Raw genomic sequence first — 24,871 nt, forward strand, 5'->3', positions numbered from 1 at the left:
TCCCCGGCTTGCACAGCATGTCCAAGGCCCCGTGCCCGACATCCTATTTGTTCTCTTAAAAGTCTCCATGAGTTGTATAAACATCAAGTCCTTAATACGTGAAATTGCTGGATGGGGAAATCTAGAAATCTAGAAGACCCGAATCCTACCTGACACAGGAGAAAGGGGGATGAGCTTCTGCTTGTCACCAAAACCTCCCCACAAAAGTGCAGTTTTGAATCCAAGTTAAACACGTGACCTCTTCTTATGGAAGCATAAGGAAATGAGAATTAAGGTGATTACATTGTTAGGACCCTACTCATACTGTTAACCTTGTTGTTGGACCCAAAGCAACTATTTATTTAACATTTATTCTGGGCCAGTCTGACAAGGACTCTGCCTACATGACCTCAGTCTTCATTACAACATTGTGAAGTACGTACGCCCATTTTCCAGATGAGGAGGGTGAGGCTTGGAGGGCTTAAGTCATTTACGGAAAATCACACTCCAATTTAGGGTTGTTAAACCTCAAAGCCTTATGCTTTATTCAGGCAGAAAAGCTAAGAAATTAAAATGTCCCACTATCTTGGCTGAGTAATCTTTTTCTGACACTGAGTCTAACTTCGTAGTAGATCCTCACTACCTAGTATGTATTTTTCTCTCATAAACTCTCCTCTTGCCAAGAAATGCATTTGCAGTTTAAAGAAGCTTAACCAAAAGAAATTTAAATTAGACCCCAACTAATACACTTTTAAAAAAATTTTTTAAAGTATATTTATGTTCCATGTCCAAACCAGAAATTATCTGTGATCAAAACAGTCTGAATTTATGAAGTAGATTCAGAACAGAACAGTAATAAACTCTATGTACACGAATTTACAAGCCACAGAAGAAAGCAAACAAATGCAATACACCCAGTACAAATACGATATAAATACCATCGAGACATATACCACCTTAAAAAAAATTCACACCCCGTGACTTAGATAGTGTGTTTTTGGTTTGGCTTGGTTTCTAACTAAGTCTCAAGGACTTTCTCCATTCCCTTTAGATGGTCATCCTACATTTTAAACGTATGCTATTCAATAAATTACAAGTCATCCTCTAACTTTTCTCTGGTTTTGTCTCCCACCCTCGCAATGTCGTTAACTTAGGAGAAGTCACAATCACTGTCATCTCTACCCGCCTTGCCCACGGACCAACACACCCGGATCGCTGGACTCGGAGGTTTTCCTACCTTGGCATCTGCTTGGAGAGAAGAGACAGGGGCGCCCGTCCTGGAGAGAAGGAAGTCAATTTTTCTTCACGTTGGAACAACTGACGCATTTCTCTTTCCTTCCTGTCAGGCCAGAGCTAAGCGGTGCACCCTCGGGGCCCGCCCCGGGGCATCTGCGGCTGTCCCCACATCACCGGGGACCCCGGCAGCGAAGCCACCTGAAGCCACGCCCAGGGGCTCTTGCACACCAGCGGTTTAGGTCTTTAGCAGGAGGACAGACGAAGCTGACGCCCCTGAAACCCTGAAACGTTTCAGTCCCCCCAAGGAAACCTCAAGAGAGACTAGAACCTTCGAAGATTCAAATGTGTTCCCCTCTGCAGGGGGTTTCACACTGACCTCAAGTGTGAATGACTGTACTTTGAAGAACAGCTGTGAACTGGAGAATGACACCCCCCAATTAACTTTGGGGGTGGGGGGGAAGGGGTATCTGTTGCTGAAGTATAGATACATGGAAAATGGGATACAAACTGTAAGCACAAGATTGTTCAGTCTTCCCAAGGTGAACACACCCCTACCAAGTGACAGAATTGTAACAGCACCCCGGAAACCCCGCCATCCGCCCTTCCAGTTACTCCCTCCCCCACCCCCTGCCCCGAAGATGATGGTTATCCTGACCTCCGATGCCACGGATTCATTGTCCCCTTTTGGTATTTCGTGTAAATGAATATATATCATGTTAACTCTTTGGGGTCTGGCTTTTAGGTCAGCCTGCTTATGAGACCCAACCACACCATTGCACCTGCTGACATAAAACCAACCTCCATGCTTTGGAGCCAAAATATAACGTCAAGACCAAGTTGGGAATAAAGAGGAACAATAGCTTTGTTCCTCTGTGGGGCGAAGGGGGCTGCAGCAGGCTACCTCCTTCAAGAAGCTGCCAGCCCCGCCCGGAGGAAGGAGCTTGGGGGTTTTATAGGGAAATACAGGAGCTAGCAGATTTTGACAGGAGTTTTCCTTAGTCATGTCTTTAGGCTGGTCCTGGGTTCCTGAAACAAAAGGCTAAGAAGGGAGGAGGGCAGGTTTGCAGCAGAGACGGGAAAGGTTACTTTAAAATCCAGCTTTGGGGTTGCCTGCGTGGCTCAGTCGGTTAAGCCGCTGCCTGCAGCTCAGGTCATGATTCTGGGGTCCTGGGATCAAGTCCCGCATCAGGCTCCTTGCTTGGCAGGAAGCCTGCTTCCTCCTCTCTCTCTCTCTGCCTGCCTCTCTGCCTGCTTGTGTGTATTCTTTCTGTCTGACAAATAAATAAATTCTTTAAAGAAAATAAAACAAAGCTTTGCTGAAACGTTAGCGCCCCCATTTTGATTTTCGTCCAACTTTGGGTTTTTAAGCAGTTTCACAGGTAGTTTGTTCATTCTTGTGGTGGCATATTTTATGGATTCATACAAAGTTTCTCTACCGTATTATTTATTGATGGGCATTTGCGTGATTCGTCGTGGGGGCTAGAACAGATGGTGCGGTCACGAACATTCTTCTGTGGTATCTGGGTGAATACTCGTCCGTGTTTCTGTTCCCTCTGTGCCTAGAAATGGAATTGTTAGCATGTGCTCCACATGAGTGGAAGCTGCCAAACATTCTCCCGAAGTGGTTACCAGAAATGAGTTCTGGTTGCTCCGCATCTCCCCAGAACTTAGTATTATTTGCCATTCTTAGTTGATCCATTCTGGTCCGTGTGTGTTGCTATAGCATTACGGTTTGATTTCACCCCCCTGATATTTAGGGTAGCTGAGCAACTTGAGCAGATTTTATATGCTTATCGGTGAAGTGGATATCTGCTTCAATGCAGGGCCTGTTCAAGTCTTCTGTTTTATTATTGGCTTATCTGTCTTTCTGTTATTGACTTAGAGGAGTTCCTTATATATGTAGGATCAGAGTCCTCTGTCAGATATTTATACTACATAGAGCTTCTCCCACTCTCTGGACTTGTGTTTCCATTTTCTTACTGGGCTCTTTTGAGGGTGAGCTAGTGTGAACTCAAATGGAGAAAATGATTCAGGCAAATCCAATGACAAACAAAGATAACGTGCACTGTGTGGCCTTGGGAATCACCAGATCTCTCTGAACACTTCTGGGCCTGGCTTTCCTCAACTGTGAATGAGGTTCACTTGGCTCATTCCTCTGGCTCTTCAGTTCTGGAATCTCATTCTTCTGTGTCCTGGGAATGTTGACCTGACATGGTGCCTTCCACCAGCAGAAGAGAAGAGGCGAGTGGGGGGAGGGGGGTAGTGGGCTGTGACGAGAGGCAGGAGTGAACTAAGAGGGCAAGCTTTGGGGTGAGACAGAGCAGAGTGACCTTGAGCAAACCATGTGGCCTTTCAGAGCCATTTCCCGGCGAGGGTCGCGAGCTTCTCGCCTCATTTTTCGAGTCCATTCCTTTCATTCACAGACATTTATTATGCACATCAGACATTACCAGAGTGACTGTGGTTGGGGACCCCCAACCCAAGAAGATCTTTAATACATAAAAACTAGTAGTCATAGTATTATTTGCAGCCTAAGATACTAAGTGAATCCATTTAGGAATATTTGGAAGAAAAGGTTTCTAGAATGAGGGAACCCTATGATAATAATTTCCAAAGCAGGTGTATTACTTAGCTAGAGCTACTGGAGCAAATACCTTAATACTGTGTGGCTTAAACCACAGAAATTCATTTCCTCATAATTCTGGAGTCTAGAAGTCCAAGATCAAGGTGTCGGGAGGATTGTGTCTTTCTGGAAGCCTCTGTCCTTGGCTTGTGAATGGCCGTCTTCTCGGTCTTCACAAGATCTCTCTGTGCTGTCTGGGAGGCAGTCTCCTACTGGATTAGGGCATCCCCCTATGAACTCATTTTAACTTAACTGTCTATTTAAAGACCCCATCTCCAAATAATGCCTCATTTCCAAACATATAATGTCACATTCTGAGGTCCTGGGGGTTAGGACTTCAAAATACAAATTTAAGGAGGGACACACTTCAGCCTGTAACAGCAGGATATAGTAAGAAAATATCAGAACTTCCATTTAGATTTATTTTTTAAGAAGCTAAAACTTTAACTTGATGAAAGCTTAATAAATGGATTCATAGTTTAATGCATCACAATGGAAGTGCACATAATTCTGGGATACATGCTCAAAAATTGTTCCTGCTAAAGCAGCAAAATTAGAGAAGTTTGGAGACCACGGGCCTAAGGCCTTGGGCCACAGTGGACAGCAGGGAAGGGTTGGAAGATGGGTATGGAGGGGCACTGGATGGTTCCGTTGGCTCAGCTGGTGGAACAGGCAACTTTTTTTTGTTTTTTTTTAAGGATTTTATTTATTTATTTGACAGAGATCACAAGTAGGCAGAGAGGCAGGCAGAGAGAGGAAGGGAAGCAGGCTCCCCATTGAGCAGAGAGCCTGATGCGGGGCTTGATCCCAGGACCCTGGGATCATGACCTGAGCCAAAGACAGAGGATTTAACCCACTGAGCCACCCAGGTGCCCCATGGAACAGGCAACTCTTGATCTCGGGGTTGTAAGTTTGAGCCCCACATCAGGTACAGAGATGACTTAAAAATACAATCTTTAGAAAAAAAAGAAATGGGTGTTGAAATTGAATAAGTATCAATTAGATCCCATCTGCAACTAAAGAGAGGTGGCACAGGGCCAACCTGGGGATTAGACCAGAGCAGCAGTGGAAGGAGAAAGCCCCAGAACGGGTGAGCGGTCAGGAGTCGGCAAAGAGAGTAAACGTGACTGATCACTAAGGGAAACCTTCTGATTGCTCCATGTGCCGGGCTGTAGCCTTCTTCTTCCTTACATGTTCCTACCTGTAAACTCCGGCTGGTTAAGAGACTTGCTCTGTATGACAGATGTGAGCAGAGGTGACCCCTGCCTGTTACGAGCCGTGCCTCCTAGCCAGCGCACGGGCCACCGTTCCCTGTCCCATCCTCCTCCCTCCACGATTCTGGCATGGAGAAGACATGGACGGAGCCATAGTGGACACCTGATGGTCATGTTGTATGAGTGACGAATGCTTGTTGTTATCAATGCCCAGGAGTCGAGGGCCATTTGTTTTTGCGGCTAACTCAGCCTATGCTGACCAATCTAGTGTACTTTTCTTATACACAGAACTGAGCAACTATTTCATACCTACTTAGCATAAAAGTCAGGCCGCCCGGGTGGCTCAGTCAGTGAAACGTCTGCCTTCGGCTCAGGTGGTGATCCCGGGGTCCTGGGATTGAGCCCCACATTGGGCTTCCTGCTCCCTGCTTCTCCCTGTGACGAGAGGCAGGAGTGAACTCCTGTTCATGTTCTCCCTCCCTCTCTCTCATCAAATAAATATTTTTAAAAAATCAACCAGTCATGAAGAAATATCAGCTGGAGGCCGCTACTGTGCCTAGGTTATCCTTTAGTTGGGGGATCTTGGGCACTTAGTGTCTCAGGGATGGGGCGGAGGTAGCCAGGGTCAGGAGGAAGAGGGACTGCCATTGCTGGCGGCACAGAGGGACTGCGGTCCGATCCCCCGCGCTTCCCGGCTCACAGCAGATCTAAGGATTGGCATTTCCTAGCCAATCTGGTTCCCATGTAATTTCATAGCAGCAGACTCACTTCAGAGAGGAGTCAGCCACAAGTTTACTTTCTTTTCCATTACAGCACTGAATTCCTCAGGCCTGGGTGTTTGGCATTGCCATCTTTGCTGCTGAGTTATTCTTATGATCGTCGACTTATTATTGTCATGACTCCATGGTCACAACATGGGCACAGGAAAAGGCAGGAAAACGCGAACGTCCACAAGATTGGATCTGGGTGGTGAGGGGCCTCAGATCACGGACAACCCTGCGAGACCCATCTGTGCCTTGTGATACCCTTTTCCCGGGTGACACGGCTGTAGCGAGCGGCCCACACTTGCTAAACGAAGACACTGGCGACGCTAATCCTTATTTTAAAGAGTTTGTATTTAAGAGATTCGATTTGAGGGGAGAAAGCACACAACACCTGCCAACCCACGGCTCACCCCCACCTTGAACAACAAACCAGAGATTCATTCTACTGACTTACTGTGCAAAAAAGAAAAATTTTTCTAAAATGTGGCTCACTTCCAGAGACTGATGAGCGGCTCGGAGTCAGTGTGTGCGCACTTGAGTACTTGGGATGGACGTTCATTCTCGGCGGACTGCGCGCGCTGGAAATGGCAGCTAGTGGACTGCCAAACACCCTGGTGATTATAAATTCCTTAGCCCTACAGAGTGTCCAATCATTAGGCAGAATAGCCCACCATATTGCTGCATTTTTCCAAGCACTCCATCACCAAACCTAGAGAATGCAAGGCCACTTGTTTGTAGAAAGTTTATTTTTAAAAATTTGCCAGAGAGATCATATCTCAGTCAACTCTGTAGCCTCAGCTCCAGCTCAGAGGCTTAAACCAAGTGAGTGCTATGTGTGCATGTGGAGAACAAGTGGACAAACACTTTGGAAGATGAACAGACCAATTTCTCCATTTCTAGGGGCAGACTCACTAGGCTAGATGGCACGATCATTTGATGAATGTTCTTTGATAGTTAAAATCGGAGAGCAGCCCCCAATGCACAGAGGCTAATGTCATGTAACATTTTTTAAAATTCACATTTACTTGTTTTCTGTTGATTTATGCACGTGCTCGTGAGTTTCAGGCACAACATGAAGTCTATGCAATATTGACGCACCATTCATCCCAGAAGCCATTCACACTCGTTTGAGTTAGAAAGTTCCTAAAAGGCTGTGGAGCAATTGCTAAACAATGTCCCGTCACAACATTCACATGCAGACTGTCCCTCAGAAGCTGCTCACTCTGGCTTTGCACACAATTCTGAGACACTTACCTAGTTGGCCTCCAGGGCCACCGCAGAGTGGCCCAAGAAAACCGGAAGATGGTGAAAAGACCCTTTGGCTCCCGGGCATGGTGCCGCTGGGGGCCTGGAAGCCGGCAGGCAGGAGAAGGACACCTAAAATAGGATCTCAGGTGAACCTGGGAAGGTCAGAGGCCAGGACAAAGAAATGTCAGAATTAGAATCACATGTGAGGCACAAGGCTGTAAACCCTGAAACAGGTGAGCTGAAACCAAACAAAACTGAGAACAAAAACACAGTTCAGAACGGTCACTTAGGTCAAGTGCTCCAGGCAGAGCAGCGTTGCATCTCTCACCACTGTGCCTTCGCTCACCTGCCCTCTGGAGGCAGGGGATGGGGTCTTTCTCCACTGGCCAGCTCTCCGCAGCTGGCCACCAGGCAGAACTGACACCTTTGGGGAAATCATTCATTCATTCAATTTTAATCACACACCAACTTGTGCCAGGCACAACTGAATGGGTAGGGGGACACATCAGCAAACAAAATGGCTTCTGCCTTCATGGAACTTAGATTAAGAGGGTAGAAGCAAGGGTTTCTAATGAATTGAAAATGAGCTCTGTAGCTTAATTCTACCACATCTCAAGGGCCTGTGGTCTGCTCTTCCTGGGGGGGTTGGGAAGTCAATTTTAGCAACTGGGCTTTGGAGTGGTAAGAAGTGACAGTTTGATTTCAAGGACATAGTAAAACCAGAAAAAGCTGCCCCCAAAGGCAAAGATCTTAGCCTCAGAGTACATGCAAACAGGTGCCCATACACCAGCCCTTCTTGTTCAAGGGCTGTACGATTATTTATTTTCTGAATGACCCCTGTATCCAAGTGTCTGTTTAGCTCAGTTTGCTTAAAGCAGCCAGGAAGTGTGCAGCATTTTACAAAAAATTTCCACCCAGAATGTTTTTTTAATGGTCATTAAAGAAAAAAAAAACCTTATTTACATAGAAAATTTACCTCCGCAAAGGAAGGTTTCGTTTAGAGCTAAAGTTTCCTAATCCTGGATCTCCAGGAAGAATGAGAGCAATTTCTCACGCAGCTCATCATATTCAGAAATCCCTTTACAATTTGTTAATAGATGTCCGAACTCACTCGACTGTTCAAATTAGCCCACACAGTGCAAGCTGGAGGGAAGGGCCGGACAGGGCCGGACAGGAGAATGGCTTTTGCACATTGGTTTTGTTTCAGTTGCTGCGGTCCTGTGAGCCGCGGGGATACTGAGCGGGTTCCCAGGGAAACCACCCGGGCGGGGTGGGGTGGGGGAGGATCCGAGGAGGGGCGGATCCCGAGTCCCCAGCCCCGCTACTCGGCCGTGGGAGGAGCTCTAGAGCCGGGCGGGTCTGGAGCGGGGTGGGGGTGGGGGCGCGGGGCGGGGCGGGAGGTCGAAGGGCGGAGCCTGAGTGCGCCTGCGCAGTGCGCGCTCCTCAGGAAGGCGGAGGCGACGCGCAGGAGGGAAGATGGAAGACTACCAGGCTGCGGAGGAGGTAACCGCCGGCTCGGGGACTGGAAGGGTGAAGGCCGAGAACGCCCGGCGCAAGTGGGCGGCAACAGCCAACGGCGTGTGTGGGCTTCCAGGCCGCGTCTGGACGTGGGCGGCGGCAGTCTCCGGGGCAGACTGACGGTACCGGCGCCCTCCACAGCGCTGCGCGGTGACCCCCGGCCCGGCCTGCTCGGGGCTTCGGCGCCGGGCCCGGGGGCGGGGCTCGGGGCTGGGCCGGGGCTCCCCGCGCGGCGGCGTGCGCCCGGTCCTTCTGCCGGGAGGGGTGCCGCAGCCTTGGGATTTCTTCCTGGGGCGGGGCCTCTCCCGTCCCTAGCGCCCCCTGCCCGTCCCGTGTCCCGAGCCAGCCGGTGCTGGCCGCGCCCCTGGCCCCGCCGGGTCGCGAGCCTGGTTCCGCGCGGGCCTGCCACGCCCCCGACCTGCTGCACCCCCTCGGCCAACCGCTCCCCGCCCCTGGCCCAGCGCCGGCCCGGCACGCCCCCGCCCCACACCCGCCGCCCCGCGGAGTCTGGGTTCCGCGCGGACCCGCCACACCCCTGACCCGCCTCACTCCCGCTGCCCGCGGAACCTGGCTCCGTGCCGCCCAGCCACGCCCCCGATCCTCTCCACGCCCGCCGCCCTGCTGCCCCTCCCGACCCTGCTCCACGCGGCCGGGGCGGCCAGGAGGCTGCTATCACTCCCTCCCTTTCTTCGGCGGTGCAGACCCCCACCCTGCACTAGGTGCTCCGCGTCTGCGGGTGGGGAAGACTGAAGGCCGCAGGTGTGTCTGCTCATGTTTTAGTGCAAGACTCCGGAGTGACGTGCTCGCGTGACACGCAGATGCAGTCGCATCTTTCAGGTCTCGGGCTGTGTGACAAATGCAGAAGTGCCCTGTGGGAGAGCCTTTGTCTGCCGGCCCGAACCTTGTTCTTCAGTTCGGTGCTTACACCCACCACGGCTGCTTAAGTTTCATTTTCATTTTCAGTTTGAGTCTGAGATGTCGGTGTGAGAGCTCCTATTTGTGGGGGAAAGACAATCTCTCATTGCCTCAGTGAAGAAGCAGGGTAAACCACACCATTACTTGCCAAGCAGCATTTATTCTAACGGCGTGCTTTCCTTCAGTTTAACACGCATCCAGGGAGGATAGCTGAAGGGGGCTATTACAGAAAAATAGTTGCCCGTTTTGTTCTTGCTAAGTAATAATTCTCGTTGAAATTGAAATAAGTTGAGTCCTACATATTATGCAGACTGTCAAAAATAAACGCTATAGGTGAAGTTAGTAAGGTTTGATATTTTACCATTTTTGAAACAGTGTAAGCAGGAATGTTGGGAGGGGAAAGAAAACATCTAAGACTTAAGGACTGATGCTAGAGTTTCAGTTTTGATCTGATTTCCTAAGTACCACGAATGGCCGTGTGGTATCAGTGTTTGAATGCTGCGAACAACCAGTGGGTAATTATGAGAAGACATGGTTCAGGAGCATCTAGCAAAGGAAAAGCTTTTTCTCCATAAACTAATTGATTTAGGAAAATAGCTTTATTATAGGAATAGCCATAAAACTTAAACAAAAAAAGGGGAAATGACACTGTAAGAGAAACCTCTTAATACTGGCATTCTAGGGGCGCCTGGGTGGCTCAGTGGGTTAAGCCGCTGCCTTCGGCTCAGGTCATGATCTCAGGGTCCTGGGATCGAGCCCCACATCGGGCTCTCTGCTCAGCAGGGAGCCTGCTTCCTCTCTCTCTGCCTGCCTCTCTGCCTACTTGTGATCTCTCTCTATCAAATAAATAAATAAAATCTTAAAAAAAAAAATACTGGCATTCTAATTCTGGCTCCCACCAAGTGGGGTGGCTAAGGGACTTCATTATTCCAGATCTCACTTGCAGATCTGTAAATTGAAGGGCTGAACAGAGTGTCTGTTTACAGGAGATAAAGGCCTAGGCCCTTAGGAGGATGAGACCTTGACTTTTTTCTAGTAGGGGTGCCTTAGGTATTTGCTAATCCATGCCACTCTCTTCTGAACTAGCCTTCTTTCCTGCATAGCCTCTGACTTCATGACATACCTGGACTTTTATAAGACTACTCTCAGCTCATTATTCTTATTTCTTAAAGAAGCTGAAACTGCTCAGGGGATTCTGTACAAGTCCACTTTTCCACTAAAAGTCCACTGAAATGCCCTTCAACCTTTTTCCTAGTTAGCCACATGGCTAAACAGGAACATTTCCATATGATTTAGTATCATGGAAGTCCCTGGAAGGATCCTTTAAATCTCAAATCATTTGATCTGTAAGATACTGCAAATTTTCATTCATTTGGCGAGTTGGCTTTGTCTGCAAGCATGCCAGCTCGTGAGTACAGCAAGTGAGAGGGCTCCAGGCAGTCTGCTCTCGATCCTATGGAGAGAAAAGGCATAGCGTGGACAGAGCCCTGGTAGTTGGCATCCAGCAGGCAGGAAAGCTCACTGCCAGAAGCAGGGCACTCTGACTTTATTCCAGCAGGATTCACAATGACTGAGGGCCTGGGGCTGCCCTCTAGAAGGAATGAATGTCCAGAGCTAAGTACTGTTCGCAGCACTCAGAACCTTGTGCCCTTTCAAATGTACCCTGTGTAAAAAGAAAACCATCTTTAAGCCACCTCCCTGCTCACCCTGAGGCACTGGTGGAGAACAGCTGTGCCAGCAGCCGGAGTTGTCCTGAAGTAGGACAGCATTAAAAAGGACACGTAATTCTGGGGAAGTAGTAGTATTGTATACTTTATCACTAACGGTAGATCAAAACAAAACAAAACGTTTTTAAGTTTCAAACCTCCTAATCAGTTTACATCAGGAAAGGTGTCAGCTAATTTAAACAAAACTCAAGGAACTCGTTGAACTTCTGGTTTGTTAATGATGCTATTCAGCCAGTTGAAGTGGAGAGAGAGATTAAATCTAGTCAGGTCAGCCTTTTGGTCCATGGCATGATTAAAGCAAACCAAAGCCCTTTAAGTTATGTACATACTCTAGACTCCTGACGGCCTCTCACCTGCGCTGTGATTCTCAAAGAGCCACTCGGCATTTCTCAGTCTCTTGGTAAAATGGGAAATTTAGTTTGGTTCTTTCTAAGTCCTCATTTCTAAATTGTGTTCATTACCTAACGTTGCATTAATCAGTGCAGTGGAAACCGATCTTGTAAAGCCATCAAACTTAACTAATTTTCTTGCTTACAGACTGCTTTTGTCGTCGATGAAGTGAGCAACATTGTAAAAGAGGTAAGAGGAAGAATGCTTGTTTTTAAAATGTTGATTAATGGCTTTATGAGTGAAAACAATGTGCTAAATACTATCTTGGAATTGTTTCAACTGAGCCTATGTGTTTTGGCATTTCAAATAACAGTTTTTACTTCAGTGAATATGTAGATAAGAATTACTCCCGTATTATGTAAATTATATATTTTAAACCAGACAGGAAGAGTAATATATTAGCATTATTATTGAATATTACCAAGACTTAATTCTGTAATGTTTTGACATAAAAGATTTGTGGTCATGGTATACAAGTAAATGTTTCTGGTGTCAAATAAAGAGTGAATATAAAAAACTGATTAACTTCCAGTTACTTACGACCTGATGATCGAGGTGGGGCTTACCCGTTTGTCTTATATTCCTGAACTACCTGTTCCATCATTTTTCACCATGGTACCTCCCTTACATGATGGCAGTGGAAGACAAAATAGGGTATTTGTTCTTCATTCATTGGAAAAATACGTATCAAGGGGGCCTTAGGGACTGACTGTCAAGGGGTTTACAGTATAGGGCGGGCCCAGGCAGGCACTTCCCAAATCATCACACTGGAAAATGTAACCGTGGATTCCCTGTGTGTACCGTGTGCCACCGTGCATGGTGCTGGGAGGATCTGACTCACCTAGTGTGTTCACAGCGAGAATCTGGAGAATGAGCAGGAGTCGTGTTAACTCCGCAAAAAGAGGGGCAGACATTCCAGGAAGTGTGCCCGCGCACAGGCCCTGTGGCGGGACCGTGTATGGTGTGTTTGAGGGACTGAAATGAAGCAGATGAGCCCGGAGTGGTGCAGAGTCCTGGGCCGGGAATGAGGCCAGAAGGATTTTCCGTATTAGTCCCTTCTCTTCCTGAGTAAATTGAGCACAGACTGAAGCCATCAGCCAGAGGAAAGCCATTAGGTGATCGAAGTTTCAAGTGCCAGCTGAGAGTACGTGTGTAATTTGGAATTGACTCTAATGCAGATTATTAGCTAATGCCACAGTGATGAAGAACCACAGCCTGTTTTTGTGACCAATACCAAAAAGCAAAATGATCTTGTTCTACCATATGCATTATTTGCCAGCACAGGTGATTTTCTAGTTGTTTTTCAAAATCTGTAACGGTTTGCTTTTGTTTTCTCACAGTGTTCTTATGGAACAAGGGGCGGGGGGTGGGTAGCAAGAAGGTGCTGGAGCCGCAGTTGAACTGTGAGAAGTGGGGATGGCTTGCTGCGAGGTCCCCTGTGGTCTCACTTGTTTTCAGCATCGTGTTTGACTCAGTTGCCAGGCAACAAGTGCAGTTGAACATAGACTCTTCCAGTCTCCACGAAAGCATCAAGTAACATTGCTGTGGTTCTCTCCCATGGTCACTGGTGTCAACAGCTTTTTTGCCCCTGGCAATAGGTTAATTCTTCCCTTGAGCTCTTTTAAGGATTGCGCAGTAATAGATTCGGGTGAGTCCAAAATTGGAGGGGAGTTTTCCTCCCTCTCTGAAAAACAGTGAATTGCAAAGTGTATGTGGGGAGAGCTGCCAAAGTTAGAGGTTCGGCTTAGCAATGCCCCCCTCTTCCTCATCACCCCCCAACTTCTTTGACCAATATCCAGATCTAGTAATAACCAGGTCCTTTTAAACTAGGAGCACCTATGTCGCCACACCTCATTCTGTCCCGAGTTGGGGAGGGGGCAGAACATGTCAGAGGATGAGAAGAAGCTATGATAATGGGTGGGGGGTGCAGGAGAAGGCCAGAAGCTAAATGAGGTGTGTTTAATGACTGCTCAGAGTCCCAGGATAAATGGGTAGAAATCAGGGTGTGATTATAGGTAGCTCTTTGTTCCTCAAAAGCAAGATCACTGAGCTTTTGTCCCAGACAGTAGACCCTAATGCATCTCGTGTGTACACACTCAGACCCCGGGACTCTTTCTCTCTCCATGTCTGAGGACAGAACTGGGCCTTCCTCAAATGATTTTAGGTCGTAACTGTCATCAGAATGCAGGTTTCTGGTTTCTAGCTAGAAAAGGGGTAGAGAAGAAAGCCGCTTAGTTAGAGGCAGGCACACTGGCATCAGCATAAAGAGGCCCAGAAAATCATAAAATGGTAATAGCCTAACTACAAACTTGGGCAAGAGTAGGGCAAGCGGCCGTATGTATTCCTGAGTAAACTCTGAACCCTCTCCAGGATGCAGGATGGAAAGAGACAATTTCAAACAGAAAAATTCATCATAAGCTTACAATAATTATTGTAATATATAGGGCTCGTATTTTATTATCTGAAAGGTACACTTAAGTGTTAACATATTCCCAGAAAATGTGGGATAAAGGAAGCATTTTCGGAGACATGATTATTTGGGTAGGTTTATATGTTGTTAGTTGTACAACCAGTAAGGATTTTTCTGTCTGCTATACTTTTAAGAAAGGAATCAGCAAAGGAGAATATTTTCTAGCCTCGGTAGGAAAAAAAAGATTATCTCCAGGTACCAAGTACAACAGTCGACATTAAATTCAGTCAACATGTTTTTAAAAATTGACAGATCCTATATAAGTGTGGATTTTAGAAAATGATATAAATTTATTTAATGAGGGGCACCTCGATAGCTCAGTTGTTAAGCCTCTGCCTTCAGCTCAGGTCATGATCCCAGAGTCCTAGGATCGAGCCCCACATCGGGCTCCCTGCTCAGGGGAAGTCTGCTTCTCCCTCTCCCATTTCCTGTTTGTGTTCCCTCTCTCACTGTCTCTCTGTCAAATAAATAAGATCTTAAACAAACAAACAAACAAAACACTTAATGTAGGAGGACGCTGTTAAAGGTGTATTTGCGAAGGGTGCTCATGGCTTATGCTCCCGTTTCAGGCAGATTATGTTAACACAGTCCTCGGGTGAGGAACTGCGGGACCTGCTGCAGGGCGCTGGGCCTCTTCTGCGAACAGTGACCTCTGCTCTGTGTTCCAGGCTATAGAGAGCGCGATCGGTGGCAATGCCTACCAGCACAGCAAAGTGAATCAGTGGACCACAAACGTAGTAGAACAAACTTTAAGCCAACTCACCAAGCTGGGAAAGCCATTTAAGTACATCGGTAATGCACCTCTGCCTCTCGTACATACTGCGGGGGTTCTTGAAGCACTGCTGAGGGGCGGGACTGGTGTCAGAAGAGAGGCGCAGCGGCGTGTGACCTCAGAGCGTGTGCGCAGCAGTAGGGGCAGGTCCCCGTGCCGTGCGCGTGACCCCCGGCGGGCCTGGCCGGCGGCTGGAACAGTTGCAGGGCGCACGTCACGGACTTCCCAGCACTTCACACCAGACTCTTGGGGAACAGGCACGGGGGGTAGGACGGGGCAGGCTGTGGCGTGCCACTGTCACAGGGCCAGTGTGTCCCGGTGACTGTTCCACGGACACCTATCACGGGATCCATGTCCGAATGCTGAGAGTAGGTGAAGAGAAAGGTGTGTTGCCAAGTAGATTTCTCTAACAAACGTTTGTTTTCGTTGAAGTGACCTGTGTGATTATGCAGAAGAACGGAGCGGGGCTGCACACGGCGAGTTCCTGCTTCTGGGACAGCTCTACGGACGGTATGGTCTCCCCTTTGCTCTGTGAACGCTTGTCCTGGGCCTTTCCCTGAGGCCGTGTGGTGCCTCCTCCACCCCGCTGAGACCTAGAGTTTTCCAGGCAGGGTTTTCTGAAGCTCGTACTTGGATGTTTGCGGTCTCGGGGTGCATGCCGACCAGAGCCCCCTGCTGACACCGTGCAGAGAGCCCAGGCGGAGCGGCCTTCTCTGTTCGCGGGCTGTGCAGAAGTGTGAGAGGTCGGGGCGGTGCGCCCCCGGCTCCCCGGGCTGAGCTCCGTGCCTTCTCCCCGCAGGCAGCTGCACCGTGCGGTGGGAGAACAAGACCATGTACTGCATCGTCAGCGCCTTCGGGCTGTCCATCTGAGGCTCGCCGGCCCTCCGCCCGTGCCTGCGCGCGCCTCCTCTCCCCACGGCCGCGGGCCCCGGCCAGCACCTTCCTCCTCCTCTCTCGTGGCGCTCACGGCGTCGAGGACAGCCAGGTGACTGCCCTGTTCTGTGAACGGCATAGCCAAGTCCGAGGACTGTCATCCTGGGTGCTTAGGCCTCTGCTGCCACTCTCTTAACTCTGAATATTTCTTTTCAAAGGTGCTAAAAACTGAAATTGCTAGTTTGAAACTTTCTCTCTTTCAGATACACTAATTTTCCATACTTTGTACTTTGGTTAGAATAATAAATTATTCCACTTTGAAGTTTGTGTTCTTCTTCAGAGTCTAAATGATACCACACATGAATTCTTCCAACTTCACTAGTGATTTTAGAATCTATAAAACTGCAAGAACAAAAAGGAAGAGTTACGGTCTGTGTGGGTCCTGTCGATTGCAGGGTGTGCTGCGTGGACCGGCGGGTGCAGGGTCCTGCAGCTTCCGGAGCCGGCCGGCTGGTTCCTGCTGCAGCCGGGGCTCCTGGTCGCACGCGCTGCCCGGGCCGTGGCGCGCGGCTTCTGCTCCAGCCTCCTCCCCTGGTCAGCTGCAGTCCTCCAGAAACGTGCTAGTGCTGCAGGGCCTCCCTCATGCTTTCACCGGCATTCGTTTTGTGTCCATATTAGGCCCTTATATAAGTCGGTGTTACACAGAAACCACGTTGGGAGGCTATCTGATGGACTGAAAGGGGTCATCTAAGGGGGGGGTGGCCCAAGCCCCAGTCTGTGACCTCACCTTCAGCGCTCATCCGCAGGCCACATTCACACAGGAATAAAGACATGCTTTGTTGCTGAAATCAAGAAAGTTCTACTTTTGGCCCTAAAGCACTCATGCCTGAATGGCCAAATGAACACACGCAGGAGCAAACAAATGCCTTAAGAAAGGACTGAGTATGTAAAATTCACTAATATTTACCAGAAAGGAAGTTTCACAATGAAGACATTCCCAAGTGTAAGTTTGCCATAAATATTTATTCACTTTTGATTGAATACAATGATCGTTCTGTCGTCAGGGGTTCCTGTGCTCATGGACACAGTTCCAGGATCTGTTACACAGTTCTAGCTTTCCCTTTGAACTTCAAGTTGTTTTTATTTTACAAATATGTACAATCTTTTTGTAAAAAGGCAGTTTTCAGTAGCAGAAAATTCTGTTTCACTGTGTGGTATCATAGTTACCAGTATATCTAAAACATGTCAAGTCAACATGAACAGGGTAACAAGATGTCACAGACTAAAGCGACTTCCCTTGGGCCTGGGGAAAAGATTCGTAGCTTTTTTCCCCCAAAAGTCTAACCTCTAAGGCAATTGGTTTTTAAAATCCTCAAAATACATAAATATTCTTTAGTGACTTAACTTGTACTCACTAGATGTCCCTTTTCACCATCCTGTCTCTGAGCTTCCATGGTTTTCCCTGGGAGGAGGATTCCGGGAAATAAGTCACTGACCATACCGTGACCGACTTAACACAACTGCACCTTCAGTAAGTAGTTCATGGAATGCTTGAGGCTGGTGACAGTTGTCTTGTAACCTGCCCATTTAGTGGGCTGGTAGTTTACGTAATGTCTCTAAGCTTTTATTGCAATCTTATTATGTACAGGAACACTCTTACAAACTTTGAATATATTTTATATATCCCCTTCTCTAGCCTTCCAAATGGGGCTTAAGAGAGAGAAAACTGCATCACTTCACTGCTGTAATGATTTAATAATAAATCAAGCAGACCTATTACCCACACGGATAATGATGCTCTCCCTAGGGAAGCTGAATACGTGTGGTCATCTTCCAGGTTCCCCTAGACTGGACCAGTGTAAAAAATTATCCCAAAGATGATGTTATTCAAGCCATTACCATGGAAGAACTAAAGTCAGCCCTTTGAATTTACAACTGAAGTTTGCAAAACTGATACTCTCCAAGAAAAAACAAAACAATTTTCTTGCTACTGTCTAAAGTTTCTGGCAGACTTTAGTGTTTCAACCTAATACCTACGGCATATATACTACATGCTAAATGCTGTATACTTTAAGCAAATTTTTACATGGAGTATGTAATATGTTGATACACATGACACAACGGAGACTGAAAATGCAGGATTTAACGAGAATCATTTTCCCCTTACATACTTCCTTTTATCATTTTTTGTTTCCAACTTAGTTACAAAAAGTAAATAAATACTCCCATATTTTCATTTCAGTGACTTGATGCCATGAAGAATCAAGTATGACGGTATCAGTCAGTTTATAATATAATTATACTACAGAACGCAGACAGGTTAAAAAGTTCTGATGTGTATGGCTAAATGCCTCAAATAATTTACATTTACTGATAAATAACAGCATTCCAAATTATGGACATTTAATAATTATAACTTGTAAACTATATCACATATTAGAATACATTAATTAGCACAAGTTTTCATCAATTTACATTAAATTATACTTAGTAGAAGTTGAAAAAATTTGGTAAAAGAAAAACTTTTCCAGTACCTTGGAGTACACAGAATCAAAAAAGTCATCACACCATTGAAAATGTAAAAACCATGTAAACTTGAATTACCCTTGCAATAATAACAGTTGTTTTAATTCAAACTTTTATATTTACAAGGTTTTAAAAACAAATGGAATCCGTATTAAAGGTACGTTATCACTAAAGTTTAAACTAAACAAAAAGATGTGAAGTCGTAATGAAGTCTCTCGTGAACCTGAAGAAGGGCCCAGCCTTACCTAAAGTGGAATCCAATTTTGAGCGATTGAGAGTTAATGCATAGATGGAGACAACGCAGGTCCTGCTTGCGGAGCGGCACAAACCTCTCCTACCCGCTGCGTCTGCCCCGACGCCGTCCATCAGGGGCTTAGCTGTGACCGTAGGTCAATGGTTCAAGAGAGACGTTACTTCAGAGGAAAGGGAAAGGAGATCTCTATAGCGGACTTATATGCAGTCTTGGACGTAAAGGAACTGGCAGCTCTCCAGGGCCTTCTATGATGCCACAGACTGAGCAGCTGGAGACAACCTTCCTCTCTGAGAGCAGGCCCTCCTCTTCCCTGGCCGCTGGAGGACGGGGCACGCTTCCCAGCAAGTGACCTTCTACCCAGGGATGTGCTGCCATGAGTCATCGAAAATGTTTTCCTTCCTTTTATCTAGGCTTCAAATGTGAAACTGAAAAACTTTTTCACAGTAAAGAGTCTAAAATATATCAACCCTTTGTTTAGCTTTCACACAAAAGAATATTCCATGGGGTGTTCTCTCTAAAGGAGTCCTAGAAATGACAGCTTACAGGAACTGCGGCGGATCCTCTCTTCCCAGCCACAGTGACAACCGTTCACATTCATGCACGTTTCCGCTCACACGCACATGCGTGTACACAGTCTCTTGGAAAACTGTGGCAGCAAGACCTCTTCCCTGGAGCTGGCACTCGTCGGTTATCTTACCCTTTCCTTAGAAATCTCAGCCAGTCCTCCTCTGAGCCCCACGACCCGAGCTCTGCCCGGTGGTGGTGGTGCAAGACTAGAACCTGCTCGCCCACCACTTCCTAAGCCATTACTCAGGCATTTCACACCAGCGACAGGAGTTACTCGTCACCTGGGACACTTGGTTACCCAGAGCACTCGATGGGGAAGGACTGCCCTCGTGAGACAGGCACAGAAATAGGCTTCCCTTTGAGCTTAAAGGGCTGAAACTGGCACAGGGCAGGGAAGAAAGAGGAGAAGGCCACCATGCTGATGACAGCATTCATAAGGGCTTTCTTTCCATGGACTCGGAATCAGCAGATTATTGAAACAAAACAAAACAAAACAAAACATAACTCTACTAAAAACAGGAATAACTACCTCCTCATCACTAAAAATGAACTCTTTCTCATCTGAAATCTTTGAAAAAGGATTTGGCTGTTTACACTTATCAGAACCTCTCTTCTCAAATGCAGCCAATCTAAGTAAATTTGGCCCAATGTTTAAATTTCTCCTTGGTTTTCGTTTTCCTTTCAAAAGTACATAAACAGATGAGGACCAGGAAATCTCTGCTTACGAGACAAGCCCAAACACCAGCAGGAGCGGGGAAGGCCAGGAAGCAGCGCCTCGGCAAAGCGTTGGGCCTCCAGCGGCCCGGGGCTCAGTCGCTCTCGGAGGCTTCCTTGTACTGCGCCCGGATGGCCTGGCCGTTCTGCAGGGGCATTTCTTCATAGTCACTCCTGTCACAAAAGAGACCCTTGATGCCATTCGGCTTTTGATAGCTCCTCCTCTGTTCTTCTCTTCCACACTGATGTGCCATTCTGGCAAGAAGGTGTTTCACAGCCCTGTGCTCCCCATTTCTATCACCCACGGCCCACCCTCGCCCCCCAAGAAGCACCGGGGCCCACCGCCAGGAAGAACAGGTCCTCCTGTGGTCACCGCCCAGGCTGTGTTCAGAAAAAGGGAATACCATTCAGTCTAGTCAGAGCAATGTGAAAACAGAACCTCGTGGGATCGCAGGACACTCCCAGGTGAAAGAAACATCATAAAGCCTTGAAAATCTCTTTAGAATGACTGGCGACCTGTTCAGTAAATGCATAAGAGCAGGCCGAATGCTCGGGGAGGCGGTGACTCACCCGTAGATCACGTCATCGTCCGAGTCATTCAGCATGGAGAAGGCAGGGTTGTCTTTCAGCTGGGACTCTGGAAGCCAACAGAAGCATTTTTATGCAATTAGCCCGGGCAGGTGGGCTGCTACAGAGAAAGGACAGGAGCCCAAGAGTGCGATTCCAATCCCAGCTTCCACCGTTCATTATCTGTGGGGTCTGAACGAATCTTGCCTCCCGAATCTGTTTCTCACATGCAAGTCGGGGGCAGCATCGGACCTAGCAGGCTGCTGGGCAGACCGAGCCGTGGAAGTGCCCGGAGGCGCCCCCGAACGGTAGCCGTGAGCCGGCTACTTCTCCCGAGTCCATAGGGGTCACGGGGGCAGAAAACACCCCGGAGACCAGTGGCACCCCCCTGCTTCCTCCCACCCCTGGGAAGGACGTGAGCCCCGCCGCCCAGTCTCCTCATCTCAGCCGGGACTAACCGCGCCCTCACTGCTGAGCCGCGGCCAGGCTCAAGGGACATGTTTTCATGAAGGCGCTTTGGGAACTCACACAACATGGAAGCCAGGTGGTGGGTCGGAAAGGCTACATCGCTTTTGCTACCCAAGCTCCAGGACATCCCTGTCCTTTGCAGCCTGCCACACAGTCCGGCTCCTCTCACATTCTGGCTTTCCCTGAATGGCCAGGGTGCTAGCACTCAACAGACTTGGTGTCACACGGCTGAGGGACATGCCTGTGTGCCGGCCCCCTCTAACGGATGCTCTGTTCCCTTCCTGTGCCCTAACGAGGCAGCCGGCGCCGGGTTCTCACCACGACTGGGCACCGCCCCCCGCCACCCAGCCGCCTACCTCGTCCCTCGGCCAAGGCTATGGGGCCCAGCACTGCAGCCGCAGGGTGGCTTACCGTACAGGGCGTTCTTCGATGGAGAATACACGAAGGCCAGAGTGTAGAGGTAAAAGTTCAACAGGCCATAGAAAGATAAGAATTCAGCTGGTGATACTGGTCAAGGGAAATGAGCAGCGCAGGAACACCCCGTATTTGGACATCTCAGCTGGGGTCTTTGCTTTCGATCTGGCTGCCCCCTCCACCACCAGCCGTGTGGAGGTGGTGGTCCACCGCTCACCACCAGCGAGGACCCAGACACCAGGATGCCATAGGGCAAGCCCACAGCTGAAGGTCACTGTAACCTTTCAAGGTCATCTGTAAGTAACAGGTGCACTGCGCTCTTTTCTATCAGTGGAAACCCCTGGAGGTGGCAGGACCTGACATGATCAAGTTACGCACAAAGGGCAGGAGGGCCCTGCACGCAAGTGGGTAAATCAAGACTGAAATGAAGACCCGGACCAATCTCTCGAACCAGTCGTTCTTCGTCTTCTCAGCGTAACAGACCCCTCTGAGAAGCTGATAACAGGTTAGTGTGAAATCCAGCCACTAAAATTTGAAAAATCTTGCATTGATTCTAAGCATGGAAGAGGCCCCCAAGAAAGAAGCTAAGATGTAAGGGAGTAACTCCAAAGCGCTGAAGGACACCGTCGCTGAAAGGGGGCGTGGCGAGCCCTGTCGGCGCGCGAGGAGGAGTTTCGTGGGGAGACAAGAAGCCCCGCGAGCCTCAGGCACACGTAGAACCCGAAGGGCGTCCTGCTATCTTATGAGTCCTTTCTGGGGACACAGGTTTAAACTGCCCTCATCGCCACAACCCGTGGATACAGCAGCTGGACACATCTGGGAGATGGGGAGGGAGGACCTCACATCGGGTTCCGCCTCCCCTCAGTGTTCTGCGGGGAGAAGAGGCACCTTGACAGCTGCGAGGTTCCGCAGGGAGCTTGGGTTCCTGCAGAATCCCCAGGGACAGGAGAGCAGGGTGGCAGGGAGGGCATCTGGGGAGCGTGACTCCCTCGGGACCGAGTGGCCCTGCCAAGTCCGAGCACTGCCCGCGGGGGTGAGCCCTGCAGCGCGCGGCCGGCCTCTCCCTCGCAGCGGCAGCGGTTGGCCCCGCGGCCACCCCGTGCGGAGCGCGCGAAGCCTGAAGGCTCCCGTGGGAAGGATATAGTTCTGGTAGTGCGTGGACAGTTCGGCTACGAAATTGTCTTGCAGTACTTGCGCTCCAAACCGTAAGTACAGGATGACGATGCTGGAACAAGGGGAAGGGACAGTAAGTAAACACAGACGAGGACGGGGCAGAAGCTCCCAAAACTCGTCCCATCCTCCCCGCGCACGGTCCCTTCACTACCATTTGCGCGCAGAGCGTGCGCGCCCCCGCCCCGTGCCCCCGCCCCGCACCCCCGGCCCCCGCCCCGCACCCCCGCTGCCTGGGCTGTTGGGCCTCAGACCCGGCGCCAGGGCCAGGGCCGCTGCTGGGGCGGAGGCAGCGAACCGTGCCACAGACCATGTCCCCGCACCAGGGGCCTCGAAGCACCCGTCGGCACGTTCTCCTCGCTTCCGCCTTAGACCTCAGTCCCAAGACCAGCTCCGACCACCAAGGACGAGGCCCTGAGGTAAGTCCGCCTCCGCCCCTCCCCCCAGGCCACGTGTCCCTCCGCGGGCGCAGCCACCCTCACACGAGGACGAGGACGCGCGGCGCGTCTGCGCAGACACCGGCCTGCAGGCCCCGTGATGACGGAAGGGTCTGAGGGCGCAGAGCTCCGCAGCCGCCGCCGCTCTGCCCTGAACGACTCCGCAGCCTCCCAACCAGCACCTGCGCTCATCCCCCTCCCTGCGCTCCGCCGCCGGCGAGGACCAAGTCGGAGCTCTTCACCTCCGGGCCTGGCTCCCTGCCGAGGGTTCCCGGCGCCGAGAAGCAGCTGCGACTCCTGGGCCGGCAGGGCCTGAGCTCGCCCCCCGCGGACCGGCCTCCCATCACTGTCTCTCCTCCCCGGACACTGCGGCTCCTCCGGACTCGCCGAGCCCCTGTCGTCCCCATGTGTCTCCGGGGCTGCCCCCGTCAGGCCTCAGGCCAAGCGTCCCCTCCTCAGAGAGGCGTCCCCTCCACTCCTGCCAGGTCACACGGCTGTTTCCACTGCAGGACTTGGGCTGTTCATCTGCTTGGGTGTCACCGTCTTCCTCCCTCGGAACGTGCTCCCCGTGACGGGGAGGAGCCTGTGGCCCGAGGACCGGAGCACACACTCCGGACGCTCGTGGACAAAGGAATGAGGCCCCTGGAAGTCGCATAAGAACGACCGCAAGGGCAGGACGACCTCTCGGACTCTACGGAGGCCGCTATAGTCTCCCGCTCCCAGCCTGTGGATTCGGACCGCGTGAGGGTGAGGACATGAGGGGACGTGAGGAGTGTGTGCGTGCGTGCGTGTGTGAGAGACTGTAAGTGTGAGGGGGGTGTGAGTGGCTGTGAGAGCATGAGAGGGTGTGAGAGTGTTCTGAAGAAGGGTGTGAGTGTGTGTGAGGGAGTGTGAGGGCCGTGAGAGGGAGTGTGTGCAGGGTGTGTGTGTGTGAGGTGGTTTGAGTATGAGGGGGTGTGAGTGTTGTGAAGAGGGGTGTGAGGGGGCATGAGGGGGCGTGAGAGGGTGTGTAGGGGTGTGTGTGTGAGGGGCACTGTGTATGTGTGAAGGGGCGTGAGGGCACACGGAGGGAGCGCGTGTGGGAAGCAGAGCCGGCCTGTGCGCCAGGCAGAGGCAGGGCTGCCTATGTGCATGCGCACTGCTGTTTCCAGGAGAGTGCAGATGCTGAATGAAACAAGTCCCCGCTGAATTCGGGCAGTGAGAGATGAGCACGACCCGCAGGGGAAGGGTCACGTGTGCCCAAGGGATGCCACAGCTCAGGCAACCGGGGACCCTGGAGACGCCCTGCAAAGCTGACCTCTCAGAGCCTCCCTGCGGCTCCTGCTCAGGCAGAGAGCTGGCAGCCATTTACTTGCCTCAAACCACCGAGAAAAACAAGTGACTAGATTTTCTTCTCTCTGGACTTGGATTTTAGCAGAAGGAGACAACCAACCAACAACCCAACAACGATCGGGTATGCGTTCACAGAAACGTTACCACTGGGGCCTCAGCCTCCACAGCATCCCGCTGAAGTGTTCCCTGCCCTGGGGGCACCGCGCTGCAGTTCAAGGACCCCCATGGTACTGAATTCAAATGCACAGTCCTCCCCCTGAAGCACCAAAAGAACGCCAGGTGCCAAGCACACACGTGCTATTCTAGTTCTTGACCTGGCGCTGGGCCATGGCTGCCCCAGCTACAGTGAGGAGGAGCGCCAGCAGCATGCCCTGGGGAGCTCAGTCCCTGCAGTCCCCGCACCGCTTACAGCACATGAGCTCTCCCCGCGGCTACTCAGGGTCTGCCCTGTGCAAGGGGCCCCCTGACCTATTAAACAGATCTGGCTAGAAATGCTCTAAAATGAACTCTGTAAAAGGGAAGAAAAGATATTCATGACAGGAAAATACAAATGCGCGGCTTCAATTCTTTCAAGAAATAAAGTCTTCTTACCTAATGACGAGCACTACAAAAGTCAATGCAGTCAAAAATTTTAACCTGAGATCTGAAAAAGAAACAAATACCCCATTAAATCACTTGGGACGTAAATTCCACT

At 49.9% G+C, this 24,871-nt stretch overlaps 3 protein-coding genes across 4 annotated transcripts in view; 1 reads left to right on the plus strand and 2 right to left on the minus strand.

The window, feature by feature from the left end:
• The window catches only part of SYTL3 (synaptotagmin like 3), a 78,271-nt gene extending 76,889 nt beyond the window's left edge, over positions 1 to 1,382 (minus strand). The window contains exon 1 of one of the 2 annotated variants that reach the window (XM_082729538.1): positions 1,217 to 1,382. The gene's annotated coding sequence lies outside the window, so the exon portion shown is untranslated. The remainder of the gene's footprint in view (positions 1 to 1,216) is intronic. The other variant, XM_082729540.1, reaches the window with a different exon arrangement.
• A 7,053-nt stretch (positions 1,383 to 8,435) lies between these two features.
• DYNLT1 (dynein light chain Tctex-type 1) lies at positions 8,436 to 16,051 on the plus strand. The gene is made up of 5 exons (XM_082729587.1): positions 8,436 to 8,567; positions 11,762 to 11,803; positions 14,753 to 14,876; positions 15,289 to 15,366; positions 15,656 to 16,051. The coding sequence occupies exons 1-5, from the start codon at positions 8,541 to 8,543 to the stop codon at positions 15,724 to 15,726; spliced, it is 342 nt and encodes a 113-aa protein (XP_082585713.1). The 5' UTR covers positions 8,436 to 8,540; the 3' UTR covers positions 15,727 to 16,051.
• A 682-nt stretch (positions 16,052 to 16,733) lies between these two features.
• Positions 16,734 to 24,871, minus strand: part of TMEM181 (transmembrane protein 181) — a 36,398-nt gene continuing 28,260 nt past the window's right edge. The window contains exons 4-8 of the mRNA XM_082731366.1: positions 24,769 to 24,826; positions 22,381 to 22,463; positions 21,236 to 21,325; positions 20,360 to 20,426; positions 16,734 to 19,963 (exon numbers count right to left, since the gene is read on the minus strand). Coding sequence (XP_082587492.1) covers positions 19,885 to 19,963; positions 20,360 to 20,426; positions 21,236 to 21,325; positions 22,381 to 22,463; positions 24,769 to 24,826 — 377 coding nt within the window. The 3' untranslated portion in view covers positions 16,734 to 19,884. The remainder of the gene's footprint in view (positions 19,964 to 20,359; positions 20,427 to 21,235; positions 21,326 to 22,380; positions 22,464 to 24,768; positions 24,827 to 24,871) is intronic.

The sequence above is a fragment of the Mustela nivalis genome (genome assembly GCF_964662115.1).
Source record: "Mustela nivalis genome assembly, chromosome: 5".
Taxonomy (NCBI): Eukaryota; Metazoa; Chordata; class Mammalia; order Carnivora; family Mustelidae; genus Mustela; species Mustela nivalis.